Source organism: Belonocnema kinseyi, chromosome 3 (assembly GCF_010883055.1).
Source record: "Belonocnema kinseyi isolate 2016_QV_RU_SX_M_011 chromosome 3, B_treatae_v1, whole genome shotgun sequence".
Lineage (NCBI taxonomy): Eukaryota > Metazoa > Arthropoda > Insecta > Hymenoptera > Cynipidae > Belonocnema > Belonocnema kinseyi.
Window position 1 is genome coordinate 84,861,886 of NC_046659.1, and position 18,040 is coordinate 84,879,925.

Sequence of the window (18,040 nt, forward strand, 5' to 3'; positions counted from 1 at the left end):
TAAATAAAATTTGTTGCCAGCAGGAACAGCACACCTGCCACGATATTTTGATTTTATTTTATTTTTTTTTCATTTTTTTTTATTTCTATTTTATTTTATATTATATATATATTTTTTGTCTTGATAAGGGTGCTGTATGAGTGCCGAAACGTTGGCGATTATTATATATATATTTTTAATGTTCTTTATTGGGATTTGATAATAATGGGAATAAATAGGACGAAAGAAATAAGAAAGAGAAGGAAGGGGATTTGGTTGGTTGCCTTCTCATTTTTCTTTTCTTCTTTTTATTTTCGTCCAAAGTAAGGATGAATAGTTTTCTTTTCTTTTTTCTTTTTTAGGGGTAAGGGAGGGGAGAGAAGTGTTACTTTTTTCAGATTCCAATGGGAACATTTTGTGGTGGTTGTCCAAATTTGGTCGTTAAATTCTTGATTTTATTTTCAGGAATTCTTTTCATCAATTATTATTCAGATTATAATTCAGAATCATTAAATTTACAACTTTGGTACAATTTTAGGTTTTTTAAAACATTTTTAACAGGAAGTCTATTATTTCAAACCAAAATTATTTTGCCTAAAAGAAGATTTGCAATCGTAAAAATTTTTTTATCATTTGAAGTTCTTAATTTCTTATATAAAATGGTTATTCTCAATGAAAAATCGTTAAATTTGAAAGATTATTTACAATATTTGAACGATAATAGGGTATGTTAGCATTTCTCACGAGAAATCGGTTATTGCAAACAGAAATAATTAAATTTCAAAGAAGATTTACAGTCCAGAACAATTTGTGGTTAAAATTGTGGTAGCGTTTTTCACGGAAAATCGTCTATTTTAAAACAAAAGTCATCATTCAAAAATCGATTCTTTGCAACAAAAGTGCAACGGGTTTGATTTTCTGCAAAAATATTCTATATAAATTTTGAAGTTAATATATATCCATTTCCATCAATTATCCAAACTATTGTCCTTAATTTTCTTTTCTATTATTTTATAGAATAATTTCTATGAGATAACAAAATTTTCTATTAATAATTGCCCCTTTTTCGATGAAAAATTCCCCTATTTTCCCTACAATTAAACTGCTGAGCGACTGTGATCCCTGAAATTAAAAAAAAAAAGATGACGTTCAAGGAACTAAAGTGAATGTTGTTTTAGGTTCGTTATCCAGATAGAATCACACTAATCAGAGGAAACCACGAATCCAGACAAATCACGCAAGTCTATGGCTTCTACGATGAATGTTTACGTAAATATGGTAGCAATACGGTGTGGCGTCATTGCACGGAGATTTTCGATTACTTGTCTCTTTCGGCTATCATTGACGGAAGAATATTCTGCGTCCATGGTGGTTTGTCTCCGAGCATACAGACGCTAGATCAAATCCGCACTATTGACAGAAAGCAAGAGGTAAATTTTGACCTTATTCTTCTTCCAGGGTGTCTAGCAGACCAGGAAATCCGAGAATTTTATTCAGGATCGGCAATTTTTTCCTTCGATCACAAAATCGACTTTCTTTTACTTTGTCTGATTTCTATTATTTAGTGGAGAATCAGTGGCACACTTTTGCTACTATTTCGTAAAAAAAAATCCACAAAAGACACTATTTTCTTAAATGTTTCCACTAATACCGGAAAATTGTCTCAATGGCTGATTAGGGGTCGCCAAAAAGGACGAATTTTCATTAAAGTAGATGATTTCTCGACCAAAACAGATTAATTTTCAACCAAACAGTTGGAGTTTCAACCAAAAACAGGTGATCTTTCTACCAAGAGATGAATTTTCAAATCAAAAGGACGAATTTTAACGAAGAATGATTTTACAGTAAATAAGAAAATAGGGTTATCTAAAATTTTGAATTTTTTAGCCAATAGAATGAGTTTTCAACGATACAGTAGAATTTTCAATGAAACCAAATGAACGACTAACGAAACAAGTGTATCAAGGTAAAGTAAATGGCAACGTGCCCAGAGGTAGACCGCGGAAAGAATGGTTAGAATGTGTGAATGAGACCCTACTTAGAAGAGACATAAGAAGTCACAGAAACACGAGAGCCTGCATGAAAAAATGCATGGACATAAAAGAAGCTAGAGAAGTATGCCAGGACAGGAAAGTATGGCGGCAAATAGTTAATAAAAAGAGTGTCAGTAGAGTGAATGATGCCTGAAACAAAGACCTTGGCTACAAATGGACCCAAGTGGGGAACCTTACATAACGACTTCGTTATGTACCTGTATTGGGAATGGTGGTCTACCATTTCGCCATCTGATGCAAAAAACTTAAACTAGAAATAGTAGGTACAATTTTAGAGATGTATTTTAATTTTTGCATAAAAGAGTTTTACAATTTTTTTGTGAAGTATAAAACAATAATTTAATACTAAAAACCAATCTTCATAAAAAAACAAATAGTTTTATATACAATTTCCATCTTATACAGTGAAAAAACACATTTTTGTCAGATAGGTTTAAAACAAACAAAAATTATTTCACTATTTAATGTAAGTTTCAATGCATTGTAAGCTTAAATAAACTTTAATCAATGTATGTAGCGACAAATTTTATCCAGATTATGCAAAGATTACGAATAGTAGACGATTGGAATTTAAATGCGAATTCTAACTGAACTTTCAGATCAGATTTTTAAATAGTAAATATTTCATGTATAAATTAATAAATGCTTACTTTGAGTTCATTTTTGCCTATAAATAAATCAATTTTAAGTTCATTAAATTTTGAAAATTACGATAAATGGTACAATAATTGTTTTCTTCAGAAAAATATTTCTGTAAAAAATATGTTTTTTCACTCTATGTTATCATCTATAAATTCCATCTAAAATCCTTTGTTTTCGATAAATACTTATTTTTATTATCTAATAAATACTTTAAATTCCAAAAAAATTCGTTAAAAGACTTCTATGCACAAATTAAAATGCATCTTTAAAATCGTACCTATTCCTTCTAGTTTGCATTTTTGTCACTAGGTGGCGTATTGCAGCTTAACCATTCCGAATAGAGTTTTGAGCCTGCTATATTACTTTGTGAACGGTAACGAGAATGAGAATATTACCGAGAAATAAATTCTCTGAGAATTTATGAGAATCTCAGAAGTTATTTTAGTTAATAGAAAATTGCATTTTTTCGTTAACTTTTCACTTGAAAATTCAACTCTTTTTTTTTGTCTTTTTTATTTTAAAATTTACCTGCTTTAGCAGAAATTAAATTTTTTTTGATAAAAATGCAACTGTTTGGTTAGAATTTAAGGTATTATAATATTTTCTTGAAAACTTAACTCTTTCGTAGAAAATTTAGTTTTTGTTTAAAATTTATTTTTTGGTGTTGAAAAATGAACTGAAATATTTTCTAGATGAAAGTTCCACTTATAAGAAATTTTTTTTTTATTATTACAAATGCATCTGTTTCAGTACAAAATTGAGCTTTTTTTGGATAAAAATGCAACTATTTGTTAGAGAATTTAACTATTTTGTTACAAATTCATCCTTTTTGACTGAAAAAATTCGTCTATTTGGATTGAAAAATTCAATTTTTTCGTAAAAACTTATTTTTTTGTAACAAAAAATTCTTCTGCTTTAAGATAAATTTTATATTTTTTTAATAAAAATACAACTATTTGCTAGAGAATTCAACAAATTTGTTAAAAAGTCATCCTTTTTGTTTAAAAATTCGCCATTTTGGATTGAAAATTCAATTTTTTTCGTAGCAAATTATTTCTTAAAATAAAATTCATAGTTTGATCGTAAAAACTCGACTAAAATCTTTTTCAACAGAAAATTCAACTACTTTTTGAAAATTTATCCTTTTGATTTAAAACTTCGTCTGTTATAGAAGAAATTTCATTTTTTGTATGAAAATGCAATTTTTTGGTGAAAAAGGATTTTTCTTTGCTTGTTAATTCAACTCATTTGTTTAAAACATTTGGTTGAATCGCTTTCTTAAGAAATTACTTCTTTTGTTAAAGGTTTATATTTCAAGTGGAAAAGTTATCTCGTTGGCTAAAAGTTTAATTATCTTGTTATAAATTAATCTTTTTTAAATGAAAATTCAACTACTTGGGTCAAAGTTAAACTACATTGTGAAATTTTTTTATTGAAGGCTATGTTCGGTTGAAAATTTAACTGTTTAGTGGAAAATACTTTTTTGTATTGTTTAGAATTAATTTTTTAACAGAAAATGGAACTTTTCAATTTTTAAAGATTGATATTTTTTATTTAAAAGAATCGCGTTTTTTTTTAACAAATTAACTTTTAATTATTTTTTGAGTGAAAAATCTTAACGTAGAAAAAACTTTCTTTTGTTTGAAATAAATTAATACATTTGAAAATTTTCCTAAATTGGTCATATTCTCCGTTATATAACCTGAACTTAAATTCTTAGGAATTTAAGAACTCTAATTCCCAATTAGGCATTTTCACTTCAACCATCAGCTAACTTCACTTATTTCATTAAATAGTAATTAAAAAATAACAACTATTTTTCAAATACACTTATATAGAAAAAATTAGTTTTTACGAAGATATTAGCAAAATAGGGAAAAATGGACCAAATCCCATGCATTTGGTCCCCTCTTCTCCCGTCAGTAGTCGACGATATCGATAATTCCGTCAAAATATTTTTCGCCCTCCATAATTGACTTTGAAGTTCAAAAAAATCGAAAAAAGTCGAATTTTTTGCTATTTTCTTAGAGTTATGGTAAATTTCTCGACTATTTGACCATATAATGTTTGAAATACATTAATGGGAATGTATTCGCAATATGTTGTAACAATAATATATAAGGAATTTTGACATTAAAATAATGTTTATTGTCTTTGAATTACAAGAAAATTTTTGAAAGTGATATATTGCTCTTTATTTTAAAATAAAATTAATTTTTGCTATATAAATGATTTTAAATAAATAATTTTTATTAATTATTAATTAATGAATTTGTTGCCATGTAGGTACACATCCACTTGCTGCGAACTAGTTTCTTCTGATAAATTATATACCGAAAATAATCTTATTGTCAAATAAAGAGCAATATATCACTTAAAATTTTTCTTGTAATTCAAAGTTAATAAAAGTTATTTTAATGTTAACATTCCTTATATATTATTGTTGCAACTTATTGCAAATACATTTCCATTAATGTACACTGTCGTGCAAAATTTTAAGGCCACCTCTTTTTTGTATGACTGAATAAATTCTCTTCATTTTAATTATACCAGAGATAAAAAAAAATTTCTTTAAAAAGTTGATTGTTTTCGAAATTCTGTATAAAATAAGCCCATAGTGAAGCCAATTTGTCTAGTTTTTAAGTAGATATTGCAAAAATAGTGTAAATTTCAATGTTTTTTTAAATTTTCAATAACTTCCGAAAGAATCAACATTTTTCAATGTTCTTGGGCTCATTTTGAAGATATTTTTTCATTTTGCCAGAACAGCTTACGAGTATAAATTATAAAACATTTCGTTTTGAATTGCAAGAACTTGAAGTTGTAATAAAAAAGTTGGAAAAATTTGAAAAAATCTTATCCTTGAGAAAATCAGGATAAAATTTAAATAAATATATATTTTGAGGAAATTACATAGAAACTTCATGATTATATGTTTCATATATTTTACAAATTTTGGTTGTTACCAAAAATAATGTTGCAATTTTTCCAACTTTTTTGTTACAACTTCAAGTTCTTGTAATTCAAAGGTAAAATTTTTACGATTTATACTCATAAGCTGTTGTGACACGGTGAAAAAAGCTTCAAAGTGAGACCAAGAACATTGAAAAATGTTGACTATTTCGGAAGTTATTGAAAATTTAAGAAATCATTGAAATTTACACTATTTTTGCAATATCTACTTAAAAACTAGACAAATTGGCTTCACCCTGGGCTTATTTTTTACAGAATTTCGAAAGCAATCAACCTTTTAATGACTATTTATTTTAGCTCTGATATAATTAAAAATAAGACAATTTATTCAGTCCTAAAAAAAGAGGTGACCTAAAACTTTTGGAGGGCAGTGTATATCACATTATATGGCCAAATAGTCGAGAAATTTACCGTAACTCTAAGAAAATAGCGAAAAAGACGACTTTTTTTAGATTTTTTAAAACTTCAAAGCCATTTAAGAAAGGTAAAAAATATTGTAACGGAACTATCGCTATACCTGTATAAATCTTCTTTATTTGAACTATTTTTATTGATAATTTAAAACCTAAAAAAAATTTTTTGCTGTTCAAATTTGAAGAAATGCTTCGTTTTTTGAGATTTTTAGCTATATCTACGATGCGGAGACAGAAGGAATTTTTACATTATCATCAGAGAAGGTATTAGATTTGTTTAAAATTTGACCCCTGCCCCCAGTTTTTGTCAAATGTCCACGTTTTAAGACCCCCTGAATCCGAAAAACAGTTTTTTACGAATGTGTCTTTCGGTCAGTCTGTATGTCTGTCTGTCTGTCCGTGGATGGTTTTTTTCGTTTGCACGATAACTTTCGAAAGAATTGACAGATTGGATTTCCCTTTGGTAAATTCTTTTACTATCTTAAAATGAAGTTCAAGTTCGTTAGACAGCCATTTTAGAGAAAAATTCGAAAAGTGTGCACATTTTGAATATTCTTGAAACCACTTTTTTCAAAATTCAAAAATTTTCTCTACGGATATTCTAAAAAAAAAAGTTTTTGGTTTCGTATCTAAAGGAGTGCCGCACATTGGAAAGAAAAATTGCTTGTTTGGTTCAAAATAACGTGCAGCTCACAAATCTTGATCGATTTCGACAACAAAAAAATGGAGAAAAAAGTAATTAGATTTCTAAGAGAGCTGTCCAGCCTGATTTTTGAATTAGGTTTTTAATTTTTTTATAATTTGGAATCGAAACAATATGATACAAAAAATTTTTCTCTTCTGATTATAGTTATTTATATTATAAACAAATTTAATGTACAAATGCAATAATCAGGCATTTTTCGACAGAAATATTCGTTTTTTTCTATGTCAATATTTTTCAATTAGGAAATTTATAATAATTTTAGCAAAAGTCATAATTTGTTGATTAATATTATGATTTTTTAAAAAAATTGAATAAAAAAATGCAATATTGGAGCATCTGTCGACGGAAAAATTCTTTTTTGTGTCGATATCAGACTTTTAATTGGGATCTTCATAATAAATTCAGCAACATTCATTATGAGTTGACAAATTTTATGATTTTTAAAAACAAATTTAACAAGCAAATGCATTATTTGGGCATCTGTGTTGAAATCAAACTTTATGGAAGTGATTTGACTGCCAAAAGGAAGTTTCCATTGATAATAGAACTTTGCGCAAAAACAACTTTTTGTTTTTTTCGATGCGCCCTACAAAAAAACATATTTTTGTACAGAGATATTTTTCTGAAGAAAACAATGATTGTAATATTTACCCTGCTCTTGAGTTTTCTTCGGTAAAAGGAAGTCGTAAGAAATAGTTTTTTTAATTTTTAGGTACCTCATGACGGTCCAATGTGTGATCTCTTGTGGTCGGATCCCGAAGATACTCAGGGTTGGGGTGTATCGCCTCGAGGAGCCGGATATTTGTTTGGTAGTGATGTCGTAGCGCAATTCAATTCTGCTAACGATATCGATATGATATGTCGAGCCCATCAGTTAGTGATGGAAGGATATAAATGGCATTTTAATGAGACGGTCTTGACTGTCTGGTCTGCACCTAATTACTGTTACAGGTGAGTCTTGAAAAATAAATTATTTACAGGAGATTGAGAGTCACACCATTACTTACCATTTTAAAATAAAATAGCTGAATATATAATTTTTTATTTAAAACTAGCATCATCAATCCCGCGCTTAGCATGAGCATATTTTTTCGGTTTGGGGGAAAAAATAATTTTTAATAGGTACAAAAAAATCACATTCATTTTTAAATAACTATTTATTTGCTAAAAGCTTTAAATACTGAAATTCGAGCTCAAATTAGATTCCGAGATCTGAGGACGAGCAAATAAGTATTATCAGTTTGTTTTTATAGTTATGTAAATATAATTTTCCTACGATTCTTGAAACATTTCAAATTCTTTTTTGAAGATTTCAGATTTATCGAAAACAAAAGTTTAGAAAATGATAGGAAAAATTCGAGCCAGTTTAAAAGAGGTTTAGGACTTTTAGAAGTCTGAAAGAAATTTACTAGTATTTTGTCAATTTTTTGAAATCTTTTCAAGTTTTAAAATAATGATAACCTCTTTAAATCATCTGAATTCCTAGACGCCTTTTTAATTGCCTCCAATCTTTCCTCAATTTTCTTTTAAAATCTTAAAAATTAAGCATATTGCCTATAAAGCTTCCATATTTTTTCTTAATATTTCGGAAATCTTTCGAAAACATTTTTAATTATTCACGTCAAATTATAACAACAAAAAAATCATTTTAAATGTTGCAAGAAATCTAGAGAAACTTTTTTGATTTTATTAAAATCTTTCAAAAATCTATCTTTTTTTAAATGTTCTGAGGTTTTCAAATTAAAAATTTTGTTAAAATGCTTTCAAAACTTTTAAACTTTCTTAATATATTTTAAAAGTATTACACTTTTTCCTATAGTTAAAAAAAAGCCTTAAAATCTGACAGATTCTTTTTTGAAAATTTAAAAAATGTTTTGGATTCTTTTTTAATGTTTTATTTAAATTAACTTTTCAAAATAAAAAAATTTTGAATTTTCCTAGGAATCTAAAGAATATTTTTGAATTCTTTGCAAATCTTTAAAAATCTATATTAAAAAAATAATTGAAATCTTTTTTACAAGTTTTAAATTATTTTTGTATAGTTTCAAAATATTTCTTAAACTGCCTTAAATTTTTCTAAAAGTTGGGAAAGTTGCAAAATTTTTTCCATCAAATCTTCGACATTCTTTTTTGGAATTTTAGAACTCATTTGTAAAAATAAAAAAGTATTAAAAAATTTCCCATCTATCTTAATAAAGTTTTATTATTCTCTTGAAACCTTTGAAAACTCTTAAAAAGGTTCAAAATGTTTTTTGTAGTTTTCAAAAATCTAAATTTTTGAAAATCTTATCAATATTTCAATATCATAGAACTCTTGTAAATTGAGAATCTTGATGATAATTTTGGTTTGAAAATGCTAATTTCCTGTGAAAAAAACTGACAGCCGAACATTTTTAGAAATTCTAAGTCTTCTTGGAAACTTTAGGATTTAAGGGCATATGACACAGCTAAATACCTATATTACCGACCTCACTTTTTCAGTTCACTGAATGTTTTTTTGAACCTAAGAACTTTTTTTGTAAATAAAATATTGAGCTGAAACTTTGGAAAATGTATTAGAGTACAATAAAGTACGTTTAGATACTGCTAACTATGAATTCCATCGGCATCAGCCGATAACGTTGTACACGAAAATACGAATCCTGGCGGCCACTAGACGAGGCTCTTGAGGGTTCGTATTTTCGTGTACAACGTTACCGGCTGATGCCGATGGAATTGATAGGTGAAATCTTTTTTTTTATATCTTTTATTATTAAGCTTTGTACTTAAACGTAGTTTTCTTTCAGCTCTTGTATTTATCAAAGTTTGATACCGATATTTTATGTATAAAAAAAGTTCGAACGTTCAAAAAATGTCGAGGTTCAGAAAAAAGATGAAATAGTTTTCAGTGAAGTTCCTACCAAAATGCAGTACCTAAACGTACTTTATTGTACTCTAATATATTTTCCATAGTTTAATCTCGATATTTTATTCACAAAAAAAGTTCTTAGGTTCAAAAAAACATTCAGTGAACAGAAAAAGTGAGGTCGGTAATATAGGTATTTAGCTGTGTCACATGTCCTTAATGTTCATTTTCTTCTTTTTTTAGAGTATTTAAAGTATTAAAAAGCACAAATGTTTGTTAATTCACATACAGTTTTCTATGATTTGTAGATTTAATTTTTCGAATTTGACATTTAAGATATAAAATAACTTCAAGTCATGAAAAGCCAATCAAGTTTTCGAGAACAGTAATATGCCACCATTTTGTTACTATTTTTACAAAATGCTATTATTGACACTATTTGAAATCAGTTTTTTTGTGAAATTCTTGAAATCTTGTACATCTTTGTGAAATCATTTCAATCTTTTCAATATTTTTTAAACCTTCAAGAACTTTGGTGAAATTATTTAAATCTTCTGAAATCGTTGTAAAATATTTCGGATCTTTGCGAAGTCTTCTGAACTACCGGGTTTGAAGTCTTTGGAATCTTAAAAATCTTTGCAAAATCTTCTGAATTACCTATTTCAAAATATTTGTTAGATCTTTCTGAAAATTTCTTAAAAACTTTCTAAACCTTTACCATATCTCCTGGATTTGCCTTTTTGAAAATCGTTTAGAACCTTTGAAATATTTTTTAAATCTTTCTGAAATATTTGTGAGAACTTTTTGAAATCTTTCAAATTTTTGCAAAATCTTCTGAATCACCTAATTTGAAATATTTTGGAACCTTTGAAAACTTCGTTAAATCTTTCTGAACATTTGGTGAAATCTTTTGAAAGCTTTCTAAAATATTTAAATTCTTTATCAAATCTTTTGAATTGACTTTCTGAAATCATTGTGAAATATTTGTTTAATCTTTGTGAAAATTTCAAAATTAGCTATTTCGAAATCTCTGGAATCTTATTAAATATTTTTGAAATCTTTAAAATCTTTACAAAATCTTCTGAATGAGCTATTTTTAAATCTTCTGGAATCTTTAAAATATTTTTTAAATTCATCTGAAATCTTTTGAAATCCTACAAATATTTACAAAATATAATATTTAAAATATTTTTTAAGTCTCGGAAATCTTTAGGAGACCTGTAAAGTCTTTTGAAATCTTTTAAATCTTTGCAAAATCTTCTGAATTACCTATTTTGAAACCTTTTGGAACCTTTCAAATCTTTCTGAAATTTTTTGAAATCTTTCAAAAACCAGTACCAAATCTTCTAAATTAGTTATTTTGAAATGTTTTGGGACCTTTGAAATATTTAAAAAAATTTTTGGCAGTCTTTTCTATCATCTTTTGATATCTTTGAAAGCTTTTCCTTGTCTAAATTTTGTTATTTCCTTCAAGGTGCGGTAATGTGGCTGCGATTTTAGAATTAAACGAACATCTTCAAAGGGACTTTACGATATTCGAGGCTGCACCCCAAGAAAGCCGAGGAATTCCAAGCAAGAAGCCGCAAACTGACTATTTTTTGTGAATTAAAGAATATTTTATAGCCAATTTCTGTGGCATGATGGACACTGAAGTTTTAAGATTTTCAGTACCCCTCGTTTAAGCACGTATACAACTAGGAATCAAGTAAATCTTAATCTTCTTAAGTGGATGTGAAAAATGCTACTTTACCAAATTAAGATGTGTACATAATTAGCTGAACTACTTGCATACGTAACTGTTCGTTCATAATAACTTCAATTAAAATAGAATGATGTGATTGAAGAATAGGAACCATTGTAGGTCTGCCAAATTGCAAGTCCAGCAGCCTCTCAAATAGCCGATTACTTTACCTTTTTCCCTTTCTTATATGAGTATTTTCAACTTTAATAATTGTTCCTATTGAAAGAACGGTACCAATTATTTTAACGGGGAAAAATAAAACATCGGACGACTATTTTTGGACGGGCATTGGCGTTATTACCTGATATAAAAGATAATTTTATAAATTTGAGTTTACATTTGAAAAAATTTAAGGATGTGTACTGAGAATCATAAGACCAGTTTCGTTTCAATAAATTGTTATTGTAATCGGAGTTTGCAGTTAAGTATGTCATTTGTGACTGTACATCAATTAAGTGTGTATCTTCCAAATTTTTGTACTGTATACAAGAGAATGTCTGAGTTGGTAGCATTTAGCAGTCTATAAAATATAAAACGTATGAGTCACACTGTCCTTTCCTTTAAAAAATTACGTAATATCTGTATTCATTCACGTTCCGTACAAACACTTTCTTGAAATTAATTTTTCCTACTTGGCTCTTAGGTTCAATTTTTATTGAATAAAAACGAATGAAAAGAAAAGCCACTGATTTTTTTTCTAACCTCACCTAGAAATGTCAGGGAATTGTTCTTTCAGTGAGGTCATTTTTTCTAGTGTGTGCTTAATTTTTTTTTAAATACAATATTTTTGGTTAAAAATTCAACTATTCCATTGGGAGATTTATCATTTATTTAAAAATTCATCATTTCGTTTGGAAATGCAACTATCTTTAATTATTATTTTTTAAAACGGAACATGTAACTATTTCAATTGAATATTCTATCATTTTAGTAGAAAATTTATTTCTTTGGTTGACATAAATTTTTTTACTAAAAATTTAACGATTCCATTTTTTGTAGAAAATTGATCTTTTTTAGATCGAAATTCAATTATTTAGTTACAAATTTGTCTTCTAGTTAAAAAATGGTATTTTTTGGTAAAAAATTCAACTTTTTAATTAAAAATTAAGCTTTTTCGTTGAAAATTCAACAGTTTCGTTTTAAATTCGTTTTCTTCGGTAGAAATTAATTTTTTGTAAAATTTTGTTTGTTTTTAAGTGAAAATGTAACTATTGCAATTGAATATTTTATTTGTTTGGTTAAAAATAATCTCCTCGGTTGAATATTAATTTTACCCTAAATTTTAAATTCAATTTTTGGTTGAAAATTTATATTTTTTAGTTGAAAATTCATGTATTTGATAAAAAATCGTTGTATTTTTTTGGTAGAAAATTAAACTTTTTTATTGAAAATTAATCTTTTTGATTAAACATACATCTCTTTGGTTAAAATTTAACTATTACAGTTGGAGATTCATTAATTAAGTAGAAAGTTAATCACTTTGTTTGAACATGTAACTATTTTTTTGAAAATTAGCTTTTTTTGTTGAAATTTTGTTTAAAGTGTAAATGTAACTATTTGCATTTGAATTTTCTATTATTTTAGTTGGAAAAAATATCAGCTTAAAGATTAATTTGTTCAACTGAAAAATTAACTATTCAATTTTTGTTCGGCAATTTATCTTTTTAAGTTGAGAATTCATTTAGTTGAAAAATCGTCCTTTTTGGTAGAAATTAATCTTTTTGATTAAACATTCAACTGTTCCAGTTAAAGCTTCATCATTTCAGTTGAAAATTCATCAAATTTCTTGAAAATGAATTTTTTTGACTGAATTTAATTTCGATTATTGGTTAAAAATTGATCATTTTGAGTTCAAAATTCCAGCATTTGGTCGAAAATTGGTCTTTTTTAAGTTGAAAATGCAACTTTTTCATTGAAAATTTATATGTTTGGTTGGAAAATCATCTTTTTAACAGAAAATTAAAGTTTTTAACTAAATATTTAACTGTTTTGTTAAAAATTCACCTATCTTGTTGAAAATGAGATATTTCACTTGAAAAGTTAGGAATTTAAAGCGTTTACAATTGAAGTGAATATAGTACTCTTTTGTTTGAATTATTATTTACTTATTTAATTAATCGATGGTGCTAATGTTTTGAAGAATATATTGTAAAATAATTTTTTTAAGCTTTCTAAATCAAAAATATTAATTGAATCCCCAGAAACTGAAAAAGAACATAATTTATAATAAACTCGCAAAACTGTACACAGATTCCGAGGCGATTGTTTAAAGAAATGCGAAATATTTTAATTGGTTCCGAATATTACAAGGAAAAAAATTAAGATATCTCGAAAAAAAACTGGAATTATTAGAGAATTTTCTTCCAAGATTTAAATAAACACACTGCTTACTGATAAAAAATTTAAATAATTATGGGTTTAAAAAACACGTTTAAGATCTAGAAATTGAAAGGAAGTATATTTTGTGTACCAACGTGTATAATTATAAAAAGTACATTAGATATAAAATCAATTGATTCATAAAGCCGACCGTCGTTGGAACTTAACATTTTGGAACAATCACTGTGATTCTGACATACAAAAAATTTAGATTTAGGGACAGTCTTAAAATCCAATTATAATTAGAATGTTCTTCTTAATATCAGTCTAGTTTGTAAATTATTATAAAAAGCTAGGTAACTACTGATACACTTTTTCTACCATTTCATTGATTGTAGATACCTTTAGAGGAAACCTCCCCACAGTGGATAATGCTACCAACAGTGGATAATCATTAATCAATAGCACAAATAAAAGAAAAAATTTTAATTGATTAACACGTATAGCCTCTTGACTATTCAATAAATTAAGTTAATTATTTTTCATGAGTATTTTTAATTAATAATTATCCATTGAAGGTTATACTATTCACTGTAGGAAGGTTTTCCCCATAAAATTTCTCCTATATAGCTTAGTTTCAGAGAGTTTCGCACAGATGCTTTATAATATTTATATTTTCTAGAAAACTTCTTTTTGGTATTGATTTTTCAAGGTTTTCTTCCTTTTTGAAGTGATCAGTACTCTGAAGAAGCATCTGGGGTTGATGGGGATTCAAGAGCGACTTCTTCATAATCGCGTTCAAGAGCTGCGAGATCCTCTCTGGCTTCGTTAAATTCACCTTCTTCCATACCTTCTCCAACGTACCAATGCACGAAAGCCCTCTTATTGTACATCAAATCAAATTTGTGATTTAATTTGGCCCAAGCTTCTTCGATGGCTGTCGTATTGGATAACATCGAGACTGCTCGTTGAACCTGGAATTAGTTTTTTATTTGAAGCCATGTATTGCTTATGCAATTTCAATTTTTCCGACATTTTTTCACAACCAACTTACATCTACACGAATTGAGATGTCGAGTTGAAAATTTGGGAAATTAAATAATAGGCACTAAGGTACGTCCTAAGACTTCAAGACAAAATTTATTTCATTTTCAACAAAATAGTTGAATTCTCAACCAAAAGAGATCAATTTTGAACCCAAAAAGGCGAATTTTTAACGAAATAGTTCAACTTTTAACCAAGTATTTAGATTTACAAACCAATAAAATGAATTTTTGAAGATAGTTGAATTTTCAAACAAAAAGTTAATTTTCAAGCAAGAAAGATGACTTTCTTTTAGCATTTTTTTAGCATTTAGCATTTTCAATCAGAAAGGACGAATTTTCCACTATACAGTTAAATTTTCGACCAAAAAAGAAACTAATTTAACAAAATAGTTGAATTTTCAATAGAATTATTAATTTTTTAACAAAAATGTTGATTTTTCAGCCAAATGGTCGAATTTTCAAATAAAAAAGATTAAAATTCAACCCAAAGTATTTCCAACCCAATATTTAAATAGATGAATTCTCAGCCAAAAGAGATGACTTTTCAACCCAAATAAGACGAATTTTTAACGAAATAGTTCAAATTTAAAACCAAGACTTAAATTTTCAAGTCAACCAGATGAATTTTTTGAAGACAGCTACATTTTCAAACAAAAAATTAATTTTCAACCAAGAAAAATGAATTTTCGATCAATGAAAAAGACTTTCCTAGCATAGAATAGTAATTTTTAATCGAAAAAGACGAATTTTCAACAAAACAGTTAAATCTTTTTTTCAACCAAGAATTATACTTTTCTGACAAAAAAATGCATTTTTAATCCTAGAGAACGAATATTTAACAAAACAGTTAAAATTTCAACAAATTAGTTGTATTCTCAATTAAAAAAGAAGATTTTTCAACGCAAATAAGACGAATTTTTAACAACATAGTAAAATTTGAAACAAATACTTAAATTTTCAAGTCAAACAGATGAATTTTTCGAAGACAGTTGAATTTTCAAACAAAAAAGTTAATTTTCGACCAAGAAAGATGAATTTTCGATCAATGAATATGACTTTTTTTAGCATAGAATATTAATTTCTAATCGAAAAGAACGATTTTTCAACAAAACAGTTAAATTTTTGACCAAAAAGAAAATAATTCAACAAAACAGTTGAATTTTCAATAAAATAATTAAATTTGCAACAACATTGTTGAATTTCCAACTATAAAAGATGAATTTTCAATACAAGAGGTCGAATACTCAACAAAACAGTTAAATTTTCAACAAAATAATTTAGTTTATAATCACATATCTGAATTTTAAACCTACAAAGATAGATTTTCTACCAAAACGCCATTTCACATCGAGAGATTTAAAATTCGATCCAGAAAGATGAATTTTCTACCACACAGTAGAATTTTCAACTATATTTGCAACAAGAAAGTAAGTTTTCATTCATGAATGATGAATTTTCAACCGAATAGTTAAATTTTCAGCTAAAAAATATAAGTTTTCAGCCAAAAATGAAAACGTTACAATTCCAGTTAAAACTGTATTTGCAACAACAACAAAAATGCATTTTAACAAAATAGTTCAATCCTGAACCAAAGTGATGAATTCTCACAACACCAGATTAATTTTCTATCCAGAAAGACGAATTTTGAACGAAATAAATAAATCTATTAAATCGATGAATTTTCAACTGACAAAAGATGCATTTTGAAACAAAAAGATGCATTTTAACCAAATAGTTTAATTCTTACGCAAAAATATGAATTTTCCTCGAAGAAGATTAATGTTTTAACCAAATACTTCATTTTTCAACCAAAAAGATGACTTTTCCAATTTTTCTACCAAAAAAGAGGAAAATTCAACAAAATTATTAAATTTGGAAACCAAAAGAAAGAATGATCAACAAAACAGTTGAATTTCTAAACCAAAAATATGATTTTTTCAATAAATAGTTAATTTTCTACAAAATAGTTACATTTTTGAATAAATTATTCAATTTTTAACCAAATAGTTAAAGGACCGTGCACTAAATGTATGGGAAAATGGCTTTCGGTGGATTTAGCAGAAACTTCGTATCCAAAAAAATGGACAGTGTTAGCGCTATGTGGCGCTAAGCGCTCAAGATCAGTGAATAAAACGAATTACAACAGATTTTGTTATAAAAGCGATGTCAACATAGAAATCACGGTTCAGATCGTGGTCTGTCATATTTTCGCCTACACCGTTGACTCATATAGCGCGCTTCTCAAAACGATCAAACGCTAAGGGCCCAAGATTTTAACTTGACTAATCAATCACTTCTTTAAAGGCAGAAATGGTACCCAAAGTAACATTAGTAACTGGTGCACACATACCGATAATAACATTCTACCCTTCGCAAGAGGGTTGAACGCTAAGCGCTCAAGATCAGCGAATGAAACCAATCCTAGTAACTTTAGCGACAAAAGCGATGTCACTATAAGAATCACGCATCAGAAAGTAGTCAGTAATATGTTTAGCCAAACCAATGAGTTATATTGCGCGCTTCTCGAAACGATCAAACGCTAAGCGCCCAAGATTTGAACTTGACTAAGTAATTACTATTTTAAAGACAGAAATGGTATCCAAAGTAACATTAGTAACTAGTGCGCACATCGATAATAACAGTGTACCCTTCGCCAGAGGGTACACGTTTAGCCAAACCAATGACAATATCAGTCAACACCGTTGACTCATATAGCGCGCTTCTCAGAACGGGCAAACGCTAAGCGCAGAAGATTTGAACTTGACTAAGAAATCACTTTTTCAAAGGCCTTTCACAAAAGGAATGGCAGACAAACATACTGTCGTCGATGAAAATAATGAGTGAATTCTGAATGATGAACGACTCTCACTTTTTAAAGCAAAAATCGAACGACTTCAGAATGAGCGACGAACTGAAAGTAGGCCGACTTCAAGTGGTGGTCTTCGATGTTGAAGGCGTCTAAAAATTGCAATGTTTTGCCTATCAGGATTATTATTTCCATCAATTCGAGCCATTTTTCCTGGCTGATAGACTCTATCGCACACATAGCAATTAACTCGTACTCTGAATGCCATTTTTTAAACCATAAGAGAAACAAGCTCTTATGGTCTTGAAAGGCAGAGGAATGTATTAATAAAACGAAAGAAAAATTCAGAAACTACAAAATAAAACAAATAAACCCAAGAAACTAAACACAAAAAGGGAATAAGAAATACAACACACACTGAAAAAACTAGTTGCTTGGGACAACTAACAAAGTAGTAGGCCCAACTATTTTAGTTTGTAATATATGCCGCTGCTATTAAAGTGGTTGAGGCTACTA

At 27.8% G+C, this 18,040-nt stretch overlaps 2 protein-coding genes across 2 annotated transcripts in view; one reads left to right on the plus strand and one right to left on the minus strand.

Annotated features, from left to right (window-relative positions):
* The window catches only part of LOC117169217 (serine/threonine-protein phosphatase 4 catalytic subunit), a 22,624-nt gene extending 10,595 nt beyond the window's left edge, over positions 1-12,029 (plus strand). The window contains exons 4-6 of the mRNA XM_033355473.1: positions 1,158-1,409; positions 7,480-7,718; positions 11,087-12,029. Of these exons, the coding sequence (XP_033211364.1) occupies positions 1,158-1,409; positions 7,480-7,718; positions 11,087-11,216 (621 nt within the window). The 3' untranslated portion in view covers positions 11,217-12,029. The remainder of the gene's footprint in view (positions 1-1,157; positions 1,410-7,479; positions 7,719-11,086) is intronic.
* A 1,962-nt stretch (positions 12,030-13,991) lies between these two features.
* The window catches only part of LOC117169401 (tubulin alpha-1C chain-like), a 14,401-nt gene continuing 10,352 nt past the window's right edge, over positions 13,992-18,040 (minus strand). The window contains exon 5 of the mRNA XM_033355770.1: positions 13,992-14,646. Within this exon, the coding sequence (XP_033211661.1) occupies positions 14,407-14,646 (240 nt within the window). The 3' untranslated portion in view covers positions 13,992-14,406. The remainder of the gene's footprint in view (positions 14,647-18,040) is intronic.